This window comes from Notechis scutatus, chromosome 13 (genome assembly GCF_049901735.1).
Source record: "Notechis scutatus isolate UNSWTSFEM ecotype Mainland chromosome 13, rNotScu1.2, whole genome shotgun sequence".
Taxonomy (NCBI): domain Eukaryota; kingdom Metazoa; phylum Chordata; class Lepidosauria; order Squamata; family Elapidae; genus Notechis; species Notechis scutatus.
Genome location: NC_142021.1, coordinates 4,300,670 through 4,321,843, shown reverse-complemented (window position 1 = coordinate 4,321,843; position 21,174 = coordinate 4,300,670). Strand labels below are relative to the sequence as shown.

The 21,174-nt window shown below is 48.4% G+C and overlaps 1 protein-coding gene across 11 annotated transcripts in view; it reads right to left on the bottom strand.

Annotated features, from left to right (window-relative positions):
- Nucleotides 1-498: 498 nt before the first annotated feature.
- TAOK3 (TAO kinase 3) overlaps nt 499-21,174 on the bottom strand; it is a 95,973-nt gene continuing 75,297 nt past the window's right edge. For 10 of the 11 annotated variants that reach the window (XM_087942756.1, XM_087942759.1, XM_087942763.1 and 7 more), the window contains 7 exons: nt 13,739-13,975; nt 10,984-11,142; nt 10,048-10,251; nt 5,955-6,194; nt 4,659-4,871; nt 2,513-2,695; nt 499-794 (listed from right to left, as the gene is read on the bottom strand). In XM_087942756.1, the coding sequence (XP_087798882.1) occupies nt 633-794; nt 2,513-2,695; nt 4,659-4,871; nt 5,955-6,194; nt 10,048-10,251; nt 10,984-11,142; nt 13,739-13,975 (1,398 nt within the window). In that variant the 3' untranslated portion in view covers nt 499-632. The remainder of the gene's footprint in view (nt 795-2,512; nt 2,696-4,658; nt 4,872-5,954; nt 6,195-10,047; nt 10,252-10,983; nt 11,143-13,738; nt 13,976-21,174) is intronic. The other variant, XM_087942762.1, reaches the window with a different exon arrangement.

Genomic DNA, 21,174 nt, shown 5'->3' with positions numbered 1-21,174 from the left:
TTGGTTTCTTTCTTGTTTGGCTTGTGTGTGTGTGTGTGTTTATTTTTTATTCTTTCCCCCATTGGTTGGTGGCCATCCAAGGAATTGATTGTGCCCGAAAGCAAAACCTGAACTTCCCTTTTTTTGTGGGTTGACGTGGTTGATCGTTGGTTGGTTGGTTGGTTGGTTGATTGGATTCATTGGAACGGTTTCCAAAAGTCTGCACCAAAAGGTTAAATCGGAAAAAAAAAAAATTAAAATTAAAAAAAGGAAGAAAAAAAAAAAAAAAGAAGAAGAAAACCAAAATGGCTTGCACAGAGACGTTTGATATTGTGAGGCATTATGAGTTTCCAGAGACAGCCAAGCATGGTCCTGCTCCAAACAAGATACTCGGTGGGAAGGTGGGAGGCCCTGATGGATTAAAATTATACAGGCACTAAGTCCGACGGGACGTCAGTAAGAGACAGAAAGAGAGAGAGCACGGCCATTAACTTGGGGACCGGGCACGGGGTGGTGGGAATGTTGGTTTGAGATTCCTTTTTTCTCTTTTCTTTTCCTCCTTGGTTTGCATTTTTGCTTGGTGGTTTCGGTTTATTTTTGGGGGGTTGGGTGGGTGGGTGGGTGGGGAGGAAAATGGCCAAAGGAATTTAATCTCATCTGTAGTCTTCCTTAGGAAATTCTAATGTCACCAAGTTTCCGAAGCCCATCCGTAAGCTCTCCATGTCAAAAGTTTCAATCTCTCGTTCTTGTCTTTCCAACAAAACCTTGATCTTCTCGCTACGTTCCTTCTGCAAGGCAGCCAACTCCTCTTCAATCTGGAAAAGGGGGAAGAAGAGGGGTGGGGGAGGGGGAAGAGAAGGTGAGGTGGGGTGTGGAGCGGCAGTGGGATCCTATCTGTCCCAATACGGGTTCAGGGATCGCGTGCGTACAGCTTTCCCCACACCAGCTGAGGCCTGGAGTGCCAATCAGTGGAGAGGATGAAGAAGAGAAAAGCGCAGGGGCTGGTGGGAGGGCCAATCCTGCGTTTTTCTCTTCTTTCTCCTCTCAGCTGATCGTCGGAGGCTTTTTTCCCTCCTCTCAGCTGATCGTCGGAGGCTTTTTTCCCTCCTCTCAGCTGATCGTCGGAGGCTTTTTCCCCTCCTCTCAGCTGATCATCAGCTTTTTCCCTCCTCTCAGCTGATGGTCGGGCTTTTTCCTCCTCTCTCAGCTGATCATCGGCTTTTCCTCCTCTCAGCTGATCGTCAGAGGCTTTTTCCCTCCTCTCAGCTGATCATCAGGCTTTTTCCCTCCTCTCAGCTGATCGTCGGAGGCTTTTTCCCTCCTCTCAGCTGATCATCAGCTTTTTCCCTCCTCTCAGCTGATCATCGGAGGCTTTTTCCCTCCTCTCAGCTGATCATCGGAGGCTTTTTCCCTCCTCTCAGCTGATCATCGGAGGCTTTTTTCCCTCCTCTCAGCTGATCATCGGAGGCTTTTTCCTCCTCTCAGCTGATCATCGGAGGCTTTTTCCCTCCTCTCAGCTGATCGTCGGAGGCTTTTTCCTCCTCTCAGCTGATCATCAGCTTTTTCCCTCCTCTCAGCTGATCGCCGGAGGCTTTTTCCCTCCTCTCAGCTGATCATCGAAGCTTTTTCCCTCCTCTCAGCTGATCGTCGGAGGCTTTTTCCCTCCTCTCAGCTGATCGTCGGAGGCTTTTTCCCTCCTCTCAGCTGATCGCCGGAGGCTTTTTCCCTCCTCTCAGCTGATCATCAGCTTTTTCCCTCCTCTCAGCTGATCGTTTTTTCCCTCCTCTCAGCTGATCATCAAGGCTTTTTTCCTCCTCTCAGCTGATCGTCGGAGGCTTTTTCCCTCCTCTCAGCTGATCATCAGCTTTTTCCCTCCTCTCAGCTGATCATCGGAGGCTTTTTCCCTCCTCTCAGCTGATCATCGGAGGCTTTTTCCCTCCTCTCAGCTGATCGTCGGAGGCTTTTTCCCTCCTCTCAGCTGATCATCGGAGGCTTTTTCCCTCCTCTCAGCTGATCGTTGAGGCTTTTTCCCTCCTCTCAGCTGATCATCAGTTTTTCCTCCTCTCAGCTGTTTGTCAGAGGCTTTTTCCTCCTCTCAGCTGATCATCAGCTTTTTCCCTCCTCTCAGCTGATCATCGGAGGCTTTTTCCCTCCTCTCAGCTGATCGTCAAGGCTTTTTCCCTCCTCTCAGCTGATCGTTGGAGGCTTTTTCCCTCCTCTCAGCTGATCATCGAAGGCTTTTTCCCTCCAATGGCGGTGGGGGGTGGCGGCGGTGGGGTGGATCCCACATGCAATTGCAGGGGGATGGGGGCACGTGGGCATTGCCTTATGGGTGCTGGCAAGTGAGCCCAAAAACTAAAACTAAACTAAATGGTGGTTTATTTGATCATAAACCAGTCTATCAGCCCTGGCCCTTCTGCTGACTGACCAGAGAATCATTTCCCGGGGTTCACTCACTTCCCCGGCTGTTTTTTGTCTGCTCGTCCAACAATCTTAGTTAGCTGCAAAACTCAGTGGCTCCTGTCTTCCATACCTTTTGCTCCAGATGTGCTCTGCGCAAGGAGACCCTCTGCTCCAACTTCTGGAGCTCCCGTTCGTGCTGTGCTTCTGTCTGCATCTTGATTTTGCTCTGGTAGGCGTTGAGCAGCTCCATCTCTTGCTGCAATTGCAGCCTCAAGGCTTGGCATTCTGCTTCCTGAGCCTCGTCTAGCCGCAGCTGCAAGGAAGCACATCGGGAGTGTCAAGGGAAGGACGCTCGTTGGTCACCTCCTTTTTATGGACCCCTGTAATCCCCTGGCGGGCAGTGGAGTCTGGGCAACTGAATGGAGCAGAGTGTTTACTGGCCGGATGCCTTTCCTGTCGCCCATGTGGAGGACTCCCTCTAGACATCTTGAGCTTTGACGGAGGTCCACTACCGCTAGGCTTGTATATTTGGAAGAAAGAATTTAGCTATTGAGCGGTCCTTGGGGCTCTCTGAGTTTGCTTCTTTTCTTACAGACGCGCTGATGATGTTACCTAGTTTGGGTCATGAAACGTCTGCAAGAAAACAACCAAGCTCAGAGAGCACCAAGGACCCCTCAGGTCAACCCTGAGCTACAAATCATCATCTTTTAACGACCCCATCATCCCCTTGCGGGATGGAGTCTGGGCAACTGAATTGAGAGCTAGCAGAGGGTTTCTTGGCCGGATGCCCTTCCTGTCACTGATGTGGAGTTTTGTTCAGCAGATATATTCTCATGGTGCCCCGAGGGAGAAATATCTGCCTCTATCTAGGATCGAACTCACAGCCTCCGGACTGTGAGGCAAGAACTCCGCCTCTAGGCCACTGCACCACTTTAAGGACGCTCATTGGTCAGTTGGGGCAAATCGCCAACTGATATACGCTTGTGTCAGAACTCTCTTCCTATCTTGTGGGAAGGACCAGGGTTGGCAACTAGGCTTTCGTGGTCTCCACCTGCAGAAAAGGCATCTTTTAAAAAATAAAAATAAAAAATCAGCCTCAAAAGTTTCAGATCTTCAGAGGTTTCCATCATGACAGATTTAAAAGATGTGGAATTGGGTCAGATGGGCCACCTTAGAGTCCCACTCAATTCCCAAGATCTTCTGTAGGTCTAATACAGTTTGGTCTAATGGTTAATGGAGCTGATCAGGAGACAGTAAGTTCTAGTCTCGCGTGAGGCACAAAAGCTGACTGGGTGACTTTGGGCCAATCGCCAGGAGATTATAAATTTTAGTCCCACTTTAGGCATGAAACCTAGCTGGGTGACTTTGGGCCAATCACCAGGTGACAGAGATTTCTAGTCCCACCTTAGGCATGAAACCTAGCTGGGTGACTTTGGGCCAATCACCAGGTGACAGAGATTTCTAGTCCCACCTTAGGCATGGAAAGCTGGCTGGGTGACTTTGGGCCAATCACCAGGAGACAGGGAATTCTAGTGCAACCTTAGACATGAAAGCTGTCTGGGTGACTTTGGGTCAATCACTAGGTGGCAGTGAGTTCTAGTCCCACCTTAGGCATGAAACCTAGCTGGGTGACTTTGAGCCAATCACCAGGTGACAGAGATTTCTAGTCCCACCTTAGGCATGAAAGCTGTCTGAGGTGACTTTGGGTTAATCACTAGGTGACAGTGAGTTCTAGTCCCACCTTAGACACAAAAGCTGGCTGGGTGACTTTGGGCCAATCACCAGGAGACAGGGAATTCTAGTGCAACCTTAGACATGAAAGCTGTCTGGGTGACTTTGGGCCACTGCACTAGGTGACAGTGAGTTCTAGTCCCACCTTAGACACGAAAGCTGGCTGGGTGACTTTGGGCCAATCACCAGGAGACAGGGAATTCTAGTGCAACCTTAGACATGAAAGCTGTCTGGGTGACTTTGGGCCAATCACTAGGTGGCAGTGAGTTCTAGTCCCCCCTTAGGCAAGGAAACCAGCTGGGTGACTTTGGGCCAGTCCCTCTCTTTCTGCCCAGCCCACCTCACAGGGTCGTTGTGGTGGGGAAAATAGGAGGACGAACATATTAAGTACGTCCACTATCTTGAGTGACTTATAAACGCTAATAAAGGTGGGATTAAAAAGCAATTCCATTATTCCAACCCGTCTTTTATTTTACTCCTTTTTAGGGCGGGGAGCCCTCCTTCCCCAGGGACTGTAGACCACCCCACCACACCCCGTCTCTTACCGCTTGCGACGCCATCATCTCGTTGATGCTCTGCTCATACTGTTCCGCCAGGATGGCCAACTTCCGCGTCTGCTCATCCTTCAGGCTTTTCAAAATAGTTTTGTGCTCAGTCTTTGGAGTCACTTCCAGCTGGTGATTCTTGAGCGCTTTGTACTGCTTGGTTTGCACTTTGCACGTGTCTTGGAACTGCTTCTTGATCTGCATTTCCATGGCCTGCGGAGGAGGAGGAGAACCGAGGAGAAGCAAAACAGACAAAGGAACCGTTTTTAAGGCCCCCGTTGCGTGCTTACGGTGGGTTTCGATTTAAATGGAAGGGAGCATTTTTCAGGACGGAGGGAAAAAAATTAAGGCCCAATGGATCAGCCTTAATAGTCGTAATAATGTTAGAATGAACTGAGTAAGAAAGTTGGAAGGGGCCTTGCAGGGGACCCTGTACCATTTTAGACAAGTGGCTGTCCAATCTCTTTTTAAAAACATCTAGTGAGAAGGAGGGAAGGGGAGGGTAGGGAAGGGGAAAGAGGAAGGGAAAGGGGAAGAGAAAGGAAAGGGGAAAGGAAAGGAAAAGGGAAGAAAAAGAGAAGGGGAAAGGAAAGGGGAAGAGAAAGAGGAAGGGAAAGGAAAGGGGAAAGAGGAAGGGAAAGGAAAGGAAAGGGAAGAGAAAGGAAAGGGGAAGAGAAAGAGGAGGGGAAAGGAAAGGAAAGGGGAAGAGAAAGGAAAGGGGAAGAGAAAGAGGAGGGGAAAGGAAAGGAAAGGGGAAGAGAAAGGAAAGGGGAAAGGAAAGGAAAAGGGAAGAAAAAGAGAAGGGGAAAGGAAAGGGGAAGAGAAAGAGGAAGGGAAAGGAAAGGAAAGGGGAAGAGAAAGAGGAAAGGGGAAAGGAAAGGGGAGGGGAGGGAAGGAAAGGAATAGCAGAATAGCAGACAGGAGAATAACAGAGTTGGAAGGGCCCTTGGGAGGTCCTCTAGTCCCATCCCCTGCTCAAGCAGGAGACCCTACACCATTAAAACAAGTGGCTGTCCAGTCCCCACTTGTGAATATTAGAAGAATTATTATCTATGCCTATGTTAGAAGAATTTCCCCAGACTGCTTGCCTTCCCCCTCAGGGAATGACCAGATAAGGCTTCCTGGATCTTAGGTGAAGTCAAGCTAATTGGCCACTTGCAGCTACGCAACGATTCCAAGCTAGGTCCCCACTTGATGCCTCCTTCCACCTTAACTGGCAGTTTCCTAACTTCAGGCTCCAGAAGGGTCACCTGAGTCTTCCTGGGCTGGGCTCCCACCCTCATTCCCCTCGACTACCTTCAAATTCTTGGGCTGTTGCCGCAACTCCATGACGTGCTTCCTGTGCAGCTCTCGTTCCCGCCGTTTGTTATACTCCAGCTGGTTTTCAAGTTCCGTCTGGTGCTGCAGCCGGATCAAGTCCATACGCAGCTTCTGCAGCAAGTGCAGCTGCCGGTATTCTAACTCCCGCGTCGACTCGTCGTGCCGTATTAGCATGGCATGTTCCATCTCCTTCTGGGTTCTCTTCTTGTTCAACTCCTGCATCCAGGGGGGAGCAAGGAACAGAGGTGAGGATAACCCTTCTTGGCATGGTCTGTGAGAACGACCTTGGGGGACAGAGGGAAGACCCGCAGCCAGGGGAATGGAGGGATAAGAGGCTGCTAAGCCCAGGGCAGAAAATGGGGTGCAGCAAATGTCTCCGAAGAGACCCTTTTTAGCTTATTGACTGTAAAGGCAACTGTAGAAAAATTCCCTTACAAAGTTCTGTTAAGGTAACCTTACAACAAAGAGCTAATATCTCTCGGTGTGCTTCCTGACTGGACTACCTTGCAAGGTTGATGTCAACTCAAAAATATTTCTCTGTTTTTTTAGAGTTGCCAGCAGAAAGGGAGTGAAGGAAGTAGTGCATTCCTTAAATACTTCATAGATAATTTCTAGGCGGCCGAAGCTTCTGGCACGCAAGATTATTACTGGAGAGCCTGATTGATGACTCTTGGCTATGGATGTGTCCCATTGGAGAATATACATCCAGGGGGTGGGGGAAGACCAGTGTCAAGGGTGAAATGAATGATGTGTTTAGTGTGGGCTGCATCCAGCTAACACTGACATGGTCACTCCTAATGAAGCTTTAAACTCTGAGTGATGCGGCTAGAGACTCATGATTTAAATGCGGCTGGATGCTGGAGCCCTGACAGCTGACACTTCCTAAGGAGACAAGACAGAGAGCTTGCCCTTCACCCAAAGCAAAAACAGCAGATCATTGTTGTCAAGCTTGGGAAAATCAGGAAGTCCAGGCGGTTTAAAATGAATGTAAAGGTTTGTTGCCAGCTCTTGTTCTCTACAAGAATCTGAGCTACTAATGTTCAAATAGAACATGTGTCAATGGAATTCAAGGAGGGCTGGACTTAGATCACTTGTGGGCACGAAGGGATTCCAAGCTGATGACCTGTTTGACTCCTCCCTCGGGCTCCGCCTGGTCATCTCCAACAACAGGTTTATTTTATGCCAGGTTTCAACAAGAGTCAGAACACCTAACGGTCAGAGCAAACTGGCGGTAGATAAAAGTCAACAGAATTCAAGGTGAGCTGGACATAGATCTCTTGTGGGTGCACAGGGAGTCAAGACTAATGGCACATTTGACCTCTCCCACAATTTCCCACAATTCTCTCCAAGCACAGCCAGAGAGAGGACTTGCAAACCCATGGGGTCAAGGTGCTTGTCCTTCCTCATGTACTATATGACTCCCAAGATCTGCAGTCAAGGGTTTTGGAGGTTCTCCTGAGACAGTGCAACAAACAGACCTTTTCTCCCTCATTAAAATATTTTTTGGGGTGCCTTCCAGTCAGTCTTGACTCCTGGTGTCTGCTTGGACAAATTTCAGAAGTTTTGTTGGCTATATTTTTTTAACAATGGCTTGCCCCCAGCCGTCTTCTTCCCAGGGACAAGGATTGGCCCCAGGTCAGCAAGTTGGCCTCATGTCTAAAAGACATCTGGACGTCACATTTCTGCAGTCCTAGTCCAGCCCTCTTAATCAGTAGACCAAACTGTCTCTTCCCATTAAACTAGACCAGTGCTTCTCAACCGTAGCAACTCTAAGAGGTGTGAACTTCAATTCCCAGAATTCCACAGCCGGCCATGCTGATAATTCTAGTAGTTGAAGTCCACTCAGCTTAGAGGTCTATAGAGATCATGGCTGTCCCAGAGGTGCTTTTTTAAAAAGGCAACTAGACTTCCTTTGTTTTTCCTTGAAGATGTTTCACTTCTTATCCAAGAACTGAAGAAGCTTCTTGGATGAAAAGCGAAACTTCTTCAAGGAAAAAAAACCAAGAAAGTCTAGTTGCCTCTTGAGAAACACCTTTGGGATACCTACCTCAAGGTTGAAAAATCTTGAAGTAGACCTTTCTAAAACAAGACACCTTGGCTTCGTCTCCCAAAAAAAGAATTCCAGAACTTTTCTGCATCCTGGTTGCCAAGTTTCCTGCCACAGTCTTGCTGAGACAAACCAAACATCCTGCAGACATGAATCTTGAGCATCGAAGCCAAAACCTTTGAGGGGGTCTTAGGGTGTATTTCTCAAAGAGGTCCAGCAGATGGCACACGAGCAAATGGGCATGACAACCAGGGGTCTTTGATGCTCTCTGAACATGGTGGTTTCCTTGAAGATGCTTCGTTACCAAACTAGGTTACATCGTCACTCTACTGATGATGTTGCCTAGTTTGGTAATAAAACATCTTCAAGGAAACAGACAGGCTCAGAAAGCATCGAGGAAAGACCCCGCAGTCTATTCCTCCTGCTCCTCCCTTCCAGTACTGAAGATAATATCCCACTCCCTTCCAGTACTGATGATGCTACCTAGTTAGGTAATGAAACGTCTGCAAGAAAACAAGCAAGCTCAAGAGAGCACCAAGGACCCTACAGTCCTCCTCCTCTTCCCTTTCTTCTTCTTTTGCATTCTGCAAACCCCCCCTCCCTTCTAGCACTGAGGACGTTACCTAGTTGGGTAATGAAATGTCTGCAAGAAAACCATCAAGCTCAGAGAGCGCCAAGGACCCCACAGTTCAACCCTGAGATGCAAATATTCTAAATATATGTGGTCCTAAATTGAGGACTATCTGCTTCTCCTCCTCCTCCTCCTCTTCCTCTTCTCTGCAAACCCCACATCCTTCTAGCACTGACAATGTCACCAAGTTTTCTAACGAAACGTCTGCAAGAAACCAGCCGAGCTCAGAGACAACAAGGACGCACACCACGGTCCTCCTCTTCCTCCTCCTCTTCATCTCTGCAAACCCCACTCCCTTCCAGAACTGGTGACGTTACCAAGTTGGGTCATGAAACGTCTGCAAGGAAACCACCAAGCTCAGAGGGCGCCAAGGTTCCCCTCCTGTCAACCCTGAGCTCCAGCTATTCTCCTTTATCGGTAGGCGTTAAAACTTTCAGCTCTTTCCACCCAAAAAAAAAAGGACATCCGTGCTCCACATCTCAACCTATCACAAATCACTTAAAGCAGAAGGTACAGAGTTGAAATATTTCAGAGAACGTGAAGAAAAACCATTTTTGGGAAGGACCTTGAGGTTCCTGGATTTGCTCCAAAGCCTTCCTCCATTTCCCTCCCTCTTGGGAACTTTGATTTACTGTATTTTTCGGAGTATAAGATGCTCTGAAGTATAACTTTTAGGGAGGAAAAGAAGGGGGGAAAATTCTGCCTCTGCCTCCCAGCCATTTGCCTCCTTGGACCAAACAGCCATCTTCCGCACAGCCTGATTAGCACAAGTAGTGGATTGTTCCTGATGATCCGCTGTTTTTAGGCTGTAGGGATTGCCATTGCTTATTGCTGCCTCTGCGCGCCCCAATTTCGGCTTCCGCATGTCCCGTTTTCCGTCCGTTTCAAGTGCAGGGATTGGAACGGGTGGAAAACGGGGGGCATGGAGGCTGAAAATGGGATGCAGAGGCCGAAAATGGAGCGCATGGAGGCAGCAATAGGCCATGGCCATCCCTGGAGCCTGGAAACAGCTGATTGTCGGGAGGCCGATTTAACCAACAACCAGCTGCTTGTGCTAATCAGGCTGTGCTGAAGCTGGCTGTTTGGTGCAAGGAGGCAAATGACTGGGAGGCAGAGGCAGATTCCCCCCCCCTTCTTTTCCTCCTCAAAATCTAGGTGCATCTTATACTTTGGAGCGTCATGTTGGCTGAGGGACTCTGGGAGTTGAAGTCCCCAAGTCTTAACGGGGCCAAAGTTGGAGATCTCTGGTGTAGAACCTTCTAAAGAGGATTTTTTTTTGGGGGGGGGGGATGCCGACCCTATCTATTTGGATTTGCTCAGTATTGCCCTCTTGCATGTAGTTTTGGGGGGACGTGGGGGGAAGGGGGGAGGCAAAGGCTAAAAGCAGAGACCTCACGAATATTCTGCTGCTCCAACTCATGCCTTCGGATCATCGTTTTCCGCTTGAAGAAACGGCAGTTTTTGTCGTAGTAGAGTCTCTGCTGGCTGAGAAGATGCGCCTCTTCTTCAGCCTGTGTGTGCTGCAGGTTTTCTTTGTGTTTGGAGATCCTTTCCTGCTTCTCCTTCTTGGGTGTGCTGTGGTCCTCGTTCATCTCCTACAGGGAGGCCAGGAGACCAAAGGGGGGCGGGGGAGGCGTTGAGCAAAAGGCAACGGGGTACAGCAGAAAGAAAACAGGCACTGCATCCAACTTCTCTTTGGGGAAGCGCCATGGTCCTCCTCTAATCTCCCCCTCTAGGAGGGTCTAAGTGGGCTGAAACCCCACTCCCTTCTAACCCTGATGATGCTACTTGGCTAGGTAATGAAACATCTGCAAGGAAACAACCAAGCTCAGAAGGCACCAAGGACCCCATAGTCCTTCTCCTCCTCCTTTTCCACTTTCCTTTCTCTTCCCCTTCTCCCCTCCTCTTCCTTCCTCTTCCCTTTCCCCTCCTCCTTTTCTCCTTCCCCCTCCTCTTCTCTTTTTCAATTTCCCTTTCTCCCTCCTTTTCCCCTTCCCCCTCCTTCCTCTTCCTCCTCTTCTCCTTTTCCCCTTCCCTTTCTCCCCTCCTTTCCCCCTTCCCCTTTCCTTCTTTCCCTTCTCCTTCCCTTTCTCCCTCCTCCTCCCCTCTCCCCTCCCTTCCTCTTCCCTTTCTCCCCTCCTTTTCCCCTTCACCCTCTTCTTCTCCTTTTCCACTTCCCTTTCTCCCCTCCTCCTCTACCCCTTCCCCTCCCTTTGCTCCTCCCTCCTCCCCCTCCCCTTCCCCATGATGGCATGTCATTCTGGAGGTAGTTAATGGGATGAGATGAGAGCCCCCACCCCCTCCCCAAGTTTATTTGGCTCCTTCACCTTCCCCAGATCTGGAGAGCGTCTCCTTGCCTCTTTAATCTTTTCTTTGCAAATCTTGTATTGCTTCTTCTGACTTTCTAAGAAATTGGTCAAATCCCTCTTTTGCTGAGCCAAAATCTGTTGCTGGAACTTCTTCTCGTCTGCTGCCGCTGTCTTTGCCTGCGAAGAAAGAAAAAGAAAGGCTTTTTAACATTTAAAACCAACCCACGTTTTCACAAAGACTGTCATTTAGGGGATGGAAGGCTAAAACATAGGAGAAAAGGTTGCAGGAATTGGGGTACAGCTAGTCTAGATAAACGAAGGAGTAGGGGTGTCATGATAGCAGTCTTCCGTTTTTTTTTCCTGTTCTGCTGTTTCGTTTTAATGGCTGTAATCCGCCTATAGTCTTCCCATCTTTCTGCTTTATATAGGCGCTCAAGTGACGTGTAATGATGGTATACAACGTGTCAACCCAGAAGTGAGCCTAACTGAGGCCATCTTGGGGGCTTTGGGGTTGCCATACAACAGAGGGAAGGAGGGAAATAGTTAGAGGGGGTTTTGTAACCAAAACAATAAAGCTTTCCTGTTGGAACCAAGGACATGCTCACAGGTGGCTGGCTAGAGGAGGAGGGAAGTAACCAAGCAACCGGCCAGCACCTGGATAGGACAAGCAACCAGTGACTTGGGGCGAAAGGGGAAAATCGTTTACTCTTTAATGAGGTGAAAGCCGTGGGGACTTTTAGAGTTGGTTTTCACCAGTTGGTGCCAATAGGATGTACCCAATAAAACTGTTCTTTGAGGAAACTTGCCTGCCTCGGAGGTCTAATTTCTAGGGGTGCATTACTTGGAATGCTTACACCAGTGGTCCCCAACCACCGGGCCCTGGATCATTTTGTGATGCCGGTACCGGGCCGTGGTACAAAAAAGGTTGGGGGCCACTGGCTTACCCAATGTTTTAAAACCTGCAATTTATAAACACCCCATTTTTTTAAAAAAAAAATACCCATCTTTTTGGGGGGAGGGAGCCATCACAAAGAAGGCCCTATTTCTGGGTCCGACCAGTTGTGTGCTTCCTGTGATAGTAAAGGAAATACCTGTATGCCAAGGAAGCATATGAAGAATGAGTGCAGGAAATGGATAGGGATAGTTTAATGAAAAGAAAGGCTAGGGTGGGGACATGATAGCAGTGTTCCAGTATTTGAGGGGCTGGCCCAAAGAAGAAAGGGTCAGCCTATCATCCAAAGCACTAGAAGGGCAGGACAAGAAGCAACAAGGTAGAAACTAACCAAGGAGAAAAGCAACCTAGAACTGCGTCCAGAAGTTGTGGCTGCTTCCATCACTGGAGGCTTTTAAGAAGAGACTTGGACAGCCATTTGTGTCTGAAAAGGTCTCCTGCTTGAGCAAGGGGTTGGACTAGAGGACCTCCAAGGTCCCTTCCAGCTCTGTTATTCTGTTAATCAAGGAGATGTCTAACCTAAAACTAAGGAGAACTTTCCTGACTGTGAAAACAATCAACCCGTGGAACTGTTTGCCTCCAGAAATTGTGGTGCTCTGTCACTGGAGGCTTTTAAGAAGAGACAGGACAACCCTTTGTCTGAAATGCTATAGGGTTTCTTGCCTAAGCAGGGGGTTGGACTTGAAGACCTCCAAGGTCCCTTCCAATTCTGTTATTCTATTTGTGACTGTGAGAAGAATTCACCAGGGGAACGCCGGAAGTTGTGGGTGCTCCATCCCTGGAGCATTTTAAGAAGAGATTGGACAAATCACTTGTCTGAAATGGTACAGGGTCCCCTGCGTTAGCAGGATGGGGTGGAATAGACGACCCCCAAGGTCCCTTCCAACTCTGCCATTCTGTTTTCTAGCCAAGCATTTGCAACTTACCAAACTGGATTTACTTTTTTTTTTTTAGGGGGGTTGCACTGTTGTTTGAAACTTCTGGCTGCAAGTTTTCAACTTCCAATTCTGTGATTCTGTTCGTTTGGGAAGACCCTGTGTCATGCCCCGGTTGGAATCTGATTCCGAGGGAGAGGTGGAACAGCTGACAGGGAGTGGGAGTGTGGCTCTGGTGGTTGCGGAGGAAACTGGGGAAGGGCGCAGGCTGGCTGGGCATTCAGAGGAAGACCCAGGCCCACCCGCTTTTCATCCTAGGGCACGCAGGGAGGAACGGAGAAGGGATCAACGTGGATTACGGGGGAGGAAAGGGCCCTGATCCCCTTCACGGGCTGCAGCTGGGAAGACTGTTTAAAAGGGCAAACTACACGTGGCAAAGTTGCTGGAAGCAAAGCGTGCATAATCTTTGTCGAGGCTTATCTGGGTTTTGCCGTCCTCCCAATTGTGTGTGCCTCATTATCTTTTGGAAGTCTGCAAGTTATTATCCAGGCCTGTCGTGTTAATTACTTCAGTGTGGTTTGTGGTTTGTTTTTTTTAAATTTCTACTTTATCTGTATTTTGAGTTCGGACTGCATTTCTTCCCTTTGTAGACTGTTTTTGGAAGAGTCTGATCTCCCGCCGAGGTTAATTAGACATTGTGAGCCAAGTTGGAGGCGTTAAAGGGAATTTATCTATTTTGGTGACTTTGTTATTTTTGTGAGACGCCCCGGGTCATCACACCCTGCCTTCCTTCTCAGGTAGGCCGGGGAGATGAAACTGGAGAGAGGAGGTGTGTCAAACCACCTGCATCCCTGTCCCCAGGGGTTTCAAGGTGTTATGGAGCTGGGTGGCCCTCTGAATCCCTCAGCCGCTAAGGTGGCCCATCCCGCCGGAGAACCTGGCTCACCTCCTTTTCTATAACGGCCACCTGTTTCTTGGCTAGCTTCTCCAGTTCAATGGACGAGTTGTTGGCATGGGTCTCCACCTCTTTCTGTAGCTTGAGGCGGTGTTCGTCCATTTCAGCCTTCAGCTTGTTCTCCAGGGCGATCAGCTGCTTCTGGTGCTGGCGCCGCATCCGTTTATATCCTGACATCTGTTCCCGCAACTCGTTCTCCTGCTCATGCTCATGGATCTGCCTTGTAACCTGAGGTCAGCCAAGGGGAGGGAAGAAGAAGAGTTAGCGCCTGCCCGGAGGAGAAAGGCCACCAAGGCTGATGCCCTGGGCTCTACAGCCAACTCGCCGCAGCTAACTCTCCACGGCCAACTGACCGTGGGACAACTGGCCACAGCCAACTTGCTGCAGCCACCTCACTATGGCCAACTTGCTATGGCCAACTCATCATGGGACAACTCATCACCACCAACTTGCTGCGGCCAACTTGCCATGGCCAACTTATCATGGGACAACTCGCCATGGTCAACTCTCCATGGCCAACTTCCCGCAGCCAACTCGCCACAGCCAACTTGCTGCAGCCAACTTGCTGCAGCCAACTCATCATGGTCAACTCACCATGGGACAACTTGCCGTGGTCAACTCTCCATGGTCAACTCACTACGTCCAACTTGCTATGGACAACCCACCATGGTCAACTCTCCATGACCAACTCTCCATGACCAACTCACCGTGGCCAACTTCCTATGGCCAACTCACCATGGTCAACCCACCATGGGACAACTTGCCATGGTCAACTCTCCATGGCCAACTCACTGTGGCCAACTCACCACAGGACAACTAGCCACGGCTAACTAGCTGCGGACACCTCACCAGGGCCACTTCTCCATGGTCAACTTACGGTGGGACAACTCATCACCACCAACTTGCTGCGGCCAACTCACCATGGGCCAACTCACTGCGGCCAACTCACCACAGGACAACTTGCCACAGCCAACTTGCTGTAGCCACCTCACCAGGGCCACCTCTCCATGGCCAACTCACCGTGGGACAACTCATCACCGTCAACTTGCTGCAGCCACTTCACTGTGGCCCTTAGCCATGGCCAACTCATCGTGGGACAAATTGCCACTGCCCACTTGCTGCAGCTACCTCACCAGGGCAACCTCACCATGGCCAACTGACCATAGATTGGTGTGGGAGGCAGAGGGAGAGAGGGAAAGAGAAAGGGGAGAGAGAGAGAGAAAGGAGGGAAGGAGGAAGGAGGGAGGGAGGGAGGAAGGAGAGAGAGGAGAGGAAGAGGAAAGAAGAGAAAGAAAGAAAGAAAGAAAGAAAGAAAGAAAGAAAGAAAGAAAGAAAGAAAGAAAGGGAAAGAAAGAAAGAAAGAAAGAAAGAAAATCAGACTGAATTCCAAACCTAACATGGAAGGTAGTCCTCAATTAATGACCAGTCATTAGTGACTGTTCAAAGTTATGACAGAGTCCCCCCAAAAACTACTTAGGGCCACGATTCAAACTTCCAGTGGCCAGCTCGGTTAGGACCTTTGTGGCTTTTTGAGAGTTCAAGGTTGCCGACCCCTGCCCTAGATGTTGCATCCATCTCCATGCCAAAGATGGTCAACCAAGTCCATCGTGGGCTCTTTGTAGCCCTGGACAACAACCAGAAGAGGCTTCAGATCCATGGGGAAACTCGGCTTGGTTGCCTTGCTGGTCAGCTAGCCAGCACCATGGCAAACCGTGTGGCTGCTGTTCGAGTAGATCGCCCCTGCTGCTAATAACAGTGAGAAACTGGCAATCTGGTTCGGGAATGTTGGGAAGGAAGAGGAGGGGGAAAAAAAAATCCAATGAGGTTTCCTACATCCCACGAAGCAGCTTCGCTTCAAATTGGCTGGTTTCGCGCGACGGGAGAGCCGCGACCTCAAGCAGGGTGACGAGATGGAAGGGGGAAAGTAAAGCCTCATTCCTTCCAGGAAATCCTTTTGATGCTGCGGCTAAGAGGAAGGGGAAGGCGTGTGGGACAGAAAGGAAGGAGGTATATGTGTGTGTGTGTGTGTGGGAACTGTTGGGGAACCACCCAACTCACAGCCAACGCAGCATTGGAAAGGCTACCAAACCTGTACTTTACAGGGAGATGCAAAGCTCAACCCATGGAAATTTACTTAAGAAGTGAATCCCACTGTAGGCAAGGGAGGTTACTCTTTACACGAGGATGTGTGCAAAAATGGTTGCTTGGAAGATATTGCCTGGGTGCTGAATGAGGTGGGAAGGGAGGAAGTTCCTGAATGATTAATCAGTGGAGGAGCTGCCCTGCAGAAGTATTCAAAATGGACAGTGATAGATTTGTCTGACTGTCTGTCCGTCTGTCCATCCGCTCTATCTATTCGTCAACTCTGTCTATCCACTCTATCCATCCACTCTATTTGTCCGTCCGTTCGTCCATCCATCCATCATCTATCCATATACTCTATCTAACCATCTATCTATCTATCTATCTATCTATCTATCTATCCATCTATCTATCTATCTATCTATCTATCTATCTATCTATCTATCTATCTATCTATCTATCCATCTATCTATCTATCTATCTATCTATCCATCCATCCATCCATCCATCATCTATCATCTATCTATCATCTATCTATCCATCCATTCATCCATCCATCATCTATCCAGCCTATCTATCCATCATCTATCTATCTATCTATCTATCTATCTATCTATCTATCTATCTATCTATCTATCATCTATCTATCTATCTATCTATCTATCTATCTATCTATCTATCTATCTATCCACCCATCCATCATCTATCCACCCACTACCTATTCATCGATTCTGTCTGTCTATCTATCCACTCTATCTGTCTGTCCGTCCATCCATCCATCATCTATCCACCCACTCTATCTCTCTATCCATCCATCCATCCACCCATCCATCCATCCAAACGTGAAGATTGACATATTTACAGAAAATAGAACTGCTGTCCAGACAGTCCTCAATGTACATTTGAAGTTACACCAGCACTGAAAAAATGGACTTATGACTCTTTTTCACACATGACCGTTTCAGCATCCCCAATGGTCATGTGGTTTACACCCAGACCTTTGGCAACTGACTCATATATACAACAGTCACAGAGTCCTAGGGGGTCACGTGATCCCCTTTTGTGACCTTCTGACGAGCCAAGTCAATGGGGAGAAGCCAGATTCACTTAACAACTGTGTTACTCATTTAACAACTGGAGTGATTCACTTAACAACCGGGGCAAGAAAGGTCATAAAATGGGGCTCAGTGGTTAAGACGCTGGGCTTGTCGGTTGGAAAGCCGGCAGCCAAGTTCAAGACCCGAGTGTTACGTGACGGGGTGAGCTTCCATTCTCAGCTCAGCTCCTGCTAACCTAGTAGTTCGAAAGCATGCAAATGCGAGTAGATAAATAGGTACCACTTAAACGGGATTCTCCGCAGAAGTATCTTCAGACAGCACTGGCTCAATGCCCTTGAAACAGATATGAGCAGCGCCCCCTGGAGACCAGTTTGGTCACCACACTTATAAAAAAAGATGTTGAGATTCTAGAAAAAGTGCAGAGAAAAGCAATCAAAATGATTAGGGGACCGGAGGCTAAAACATACGATGAACTGGGAACTAGCCAGGAACTGGGCTTGGCTAGTCTAGTGAAGAGAAGGACCAGGGTAGACATGATAGCGGTCTTCCAATATTTGAGGAGCTGCCACAGAGGGGAGGAAGGGGGTCAAGCTATTTTCCAAAGCATCTGAAGGCCAGACAAGGAATAATGGATGGAAATTGATCAAGGAGAGATTCAACCTGGAAATAAGGAGAAATTTTCTGACAGGGAGAACAATCAACCAACGGAACAGAAGTTGCCTTCGGAAGTTGTGGGAGCTTCATCACTGGAAGCTTTAGAGAAAAGATTGGACCGCCATTTGTCAGAAATGGTGTAGGGTCTCCTGCTTGGGCAGAGGGTTGGACTAGATGACCTTACAAGGTCCCTTGCAACTCTGATTATCTGGTATCTGAGTCAGCAACAACTAGCGGAGTAAAATCCATAGGGACTTTTATATATATATACATACATACATACATATACATATACATATACATATACATATTTATTTATTTATATATATATTTGTATATGGAGTTTCAAAAGTATTGTGTGTCCTTCCTGCACCAAACTAATTTGTGCTGTTGCCATCTCTAGTAAATAGATTATCACTGAAAGAAAGGAAGGAAGAAAATATTTAATTTATGATAAGATGGTTGCCGGGTGCCCTAAAGCTGCCACCTTCTTCTCGGACTTAGCAACATCCGTAAACTTTCAAGGTGGACTCAGAAGTCCCACCAATCCTCCACCCAAGAGACAATCGATTAAATTTTGGGGGGGGGGGGTGGTCATCTGCCTAATCGATTTTAAATACTGAGAGTGAAAGTTCGGCGGCTCATCCCATTGCTAATTTTAATCTGACTTTTCCTCTGGTTTTAACTGATTTGTCTGAACAGCACTATGGTTGAGTGACATTGCCTGAGTAAGACACACACACACACACACACACCCCAATACTAAGGGAATCTCAGCTTCTTCGTTATCTGGTGCTTCTATTCAAGAGTGTAGGCAGAAATGAGAGAGAGAGAGAGAGAAAAGGCAAACGAGTGGATAGAAATTTTCCCCAATGGAAAAGTTTGAAGACGTGCCTTTCTAGGAAAGAAAGCACGTGGGTCCTTGCCATTTCACCCAGGTGCGACTGAATTATTCATAGCACCTATGTTTTATCCGGTGATAAAAGGTTTGACCTGTTTGGGAAAGTGTGAGACATTCGCCAGGAAATATCTTGGTGCAAAAATAAGGAGATGTTTAGAAGGACAACCGAAAATCGAACCGCTGCACGTGGTCCATGATTTCTCTGCCAGCAAGATGGCAGTTCGATGACCATCCTTTGAGCTGACATGTGCAAGGTGGCCTAGAACTCACAGTCCCCCGGGGATTAGCCCAAAGTCACCCAGACAGCTTTCATGCCTAAGGTGGGACTAGAACTCTCAATCTCCTGGTGATTGGCCCAAATCACCCAGCTGGTTTTCCTGGCAAAAGTGGAACTACAACTCTCAATCTCCTGGTGATTGGCCCAAAATCACCCAGCTGGTTTTCCTGGCAAAAGTGGAACTACAACTCTCAATCTCCTGGTGATTGGCCCAAAATCACCCAGCTGGTTTTCCTGGCAAAAGTGGAACTACAACTCACCATCTCCTGGTGATTGGCCCAAAATCACCCAGCTGTCTTTTGTGCTAAGGTGGGACTAGAACTCATACTCTCCTGGTGATTGGTTCAAAGTCGCTCAGCTGGCTTTCATGGCAAAAGCAGAACTAGAACTCTCAATCTCCTGGTGATTGGTCCAAAGGCACCTAGCTGGCTTTCAAGTCTAAGGTGGGACTAGAACTCACCATCTCCAGCTTTCTAGCCTGGTGCCTTCCTCACTGGACCAAACTGGCTCTCCCTCCCACCTTCCACACAACTCACAGTTGGGACCTTCATGGAATGTTGGCTGCATCTTATTCTCTTACTACTATTATAGCATGCTTCGTATGGAAAAACCAGTCATCCATCAAGAGATCATCAAGATTTTTCTTCCCATAAAGAACCATATGGCTGGCTCAAGACTGACTCGGCCTTCCATCCTTCTGAGGTCAGTAAAACGAGGTATCCAGATTGTTGTGGGCAAGAGGCTGACTCTGTAAACCTCTTCGAGAGGCGCCGTGAAACACTGTGAAGTGGTATATAAGTCCAAGTGCTACTGTGGGAGCTTCATCCCTGGAAGCTTTTCAAGAAAAGACTGGACCGCCATCTTTCAGAAATGCCATAGGGTCTCCTGCTTGGGCGGAGGGGGTTGGACTAGATGACCTTACAAGGCCCCTTGCAACTCTGTTAATCTCATCTGATCGAATCCATGAGGAGAATAAACCATGCACACCTGGGAAAAGGCAATTCCTTAGAACAAATCAAAGTCCTGAGCTCATCCGAACTTTTGGCTTAGTAAAACGTCCAGGTGGTCAGAGGGACATCCTATTCCATGGGGGTTGCATGGACTTCTATGGGGCATGCTATCCAGAAGGCAAGATAGACTGACCCTGAAATACAGGTAGTCCTTAGTGACCAATTTGGGAGGGGGAAAGGGACTCATGACCGTTTTTCACACTTACGACCATTCCAGCATCCCCATGGCCATGTGATTTTACGTTTGGAGGCTTGACAACTAACTCAAATTTATGATGGTTGCCACGTCCCGTGGTCACGCGATCCCCTTTGGCCACCTTCTGATGAGCAAAGCCGGGGGGAGGTGTGTGAGGCTGATCCACTTAACAACCGAGCTGCTCGTTTAACAACAGCAGGGATTCACTTGCACCATCGTGGCAAGGAAAGTCGTAACCTGGGGCGAATTTCTCCCTTAGCCGATTTCTCGCTTAGCAACAGAGATTTTGGGTCCTAATGGTGGTCATAAGTTGAGGGGGACCTGTATTGCCACCCAAAGATGGATGGATGGAGGTGGCTTGTGTGAGAACATTTGATGCCCCACTCTTAAAAAAAAAACAAGTAAGCTGGACAGCTGGATTTCCCCAAAGATGCTTCTAGGAACTACCACCTCAAGGAAGCAAGTGATACCCTCCTCAAAACCAAACTGGAAAAATTCAAGGCTAGTAAACAGAATAAATTTGCCATAAAAAACTCAAAATTGTCAGCCCAAAGATGAAGGCAAGTGCCTTTTTATAATTCTGGGGGCCACACCAGCTGCTTCTCAACCATCAATATTTGTACATCCGAGTTACAACACCCAATAAATAAGGACAGAAGGGACCTTGGAGTTCACCTCGTCCTGAACATCTTGCAAAAAGTAGCAAACGGACTTAAGCAGAGTAAGCACTAAACTCTTTGTTATCCAGAGGTCCCGAAGAGGTCAATTGGTCAACTCTACTCTTTTAAAAGTCCGAACTAGTTTGCTTCTGGCTTAAATCTTACCCAACCACGATCAACTACCCAGATAGAATGGAGCAGCGGTCACCAACCAGTGGGCTGGGGACCACTGGTGGTCCGGGAGAAAATTTTGGTGGTCTGCAGAGAAATGTCACCTCCAAAGCATCCCCCAAAGCAATTAATCCAGGCTGTGAAGGAATACAAGGCTGTGTCGCCTACATGGCCCGTGGGAACACAAGGCTTGCATCGCAAACAACAGGAGGTAGTGAGGGGAGGGGGAAAGGGCGGAAGGGGGGGGAATTTGCCCCACTTGCCCCATGCGCCTCGCCTGGCCACTGGGCTGCTTCTTTCCGCTTCTTTCTTCTTCTGCTTTTGGCAACATGCGAGGAAAGCAGCAAAAGTCTTTCTTTCTCTCCCCCAAACTCCACTAGAAATGAGTCTTGGGACCCTGCAAGGCCTCCTGCTCCAAG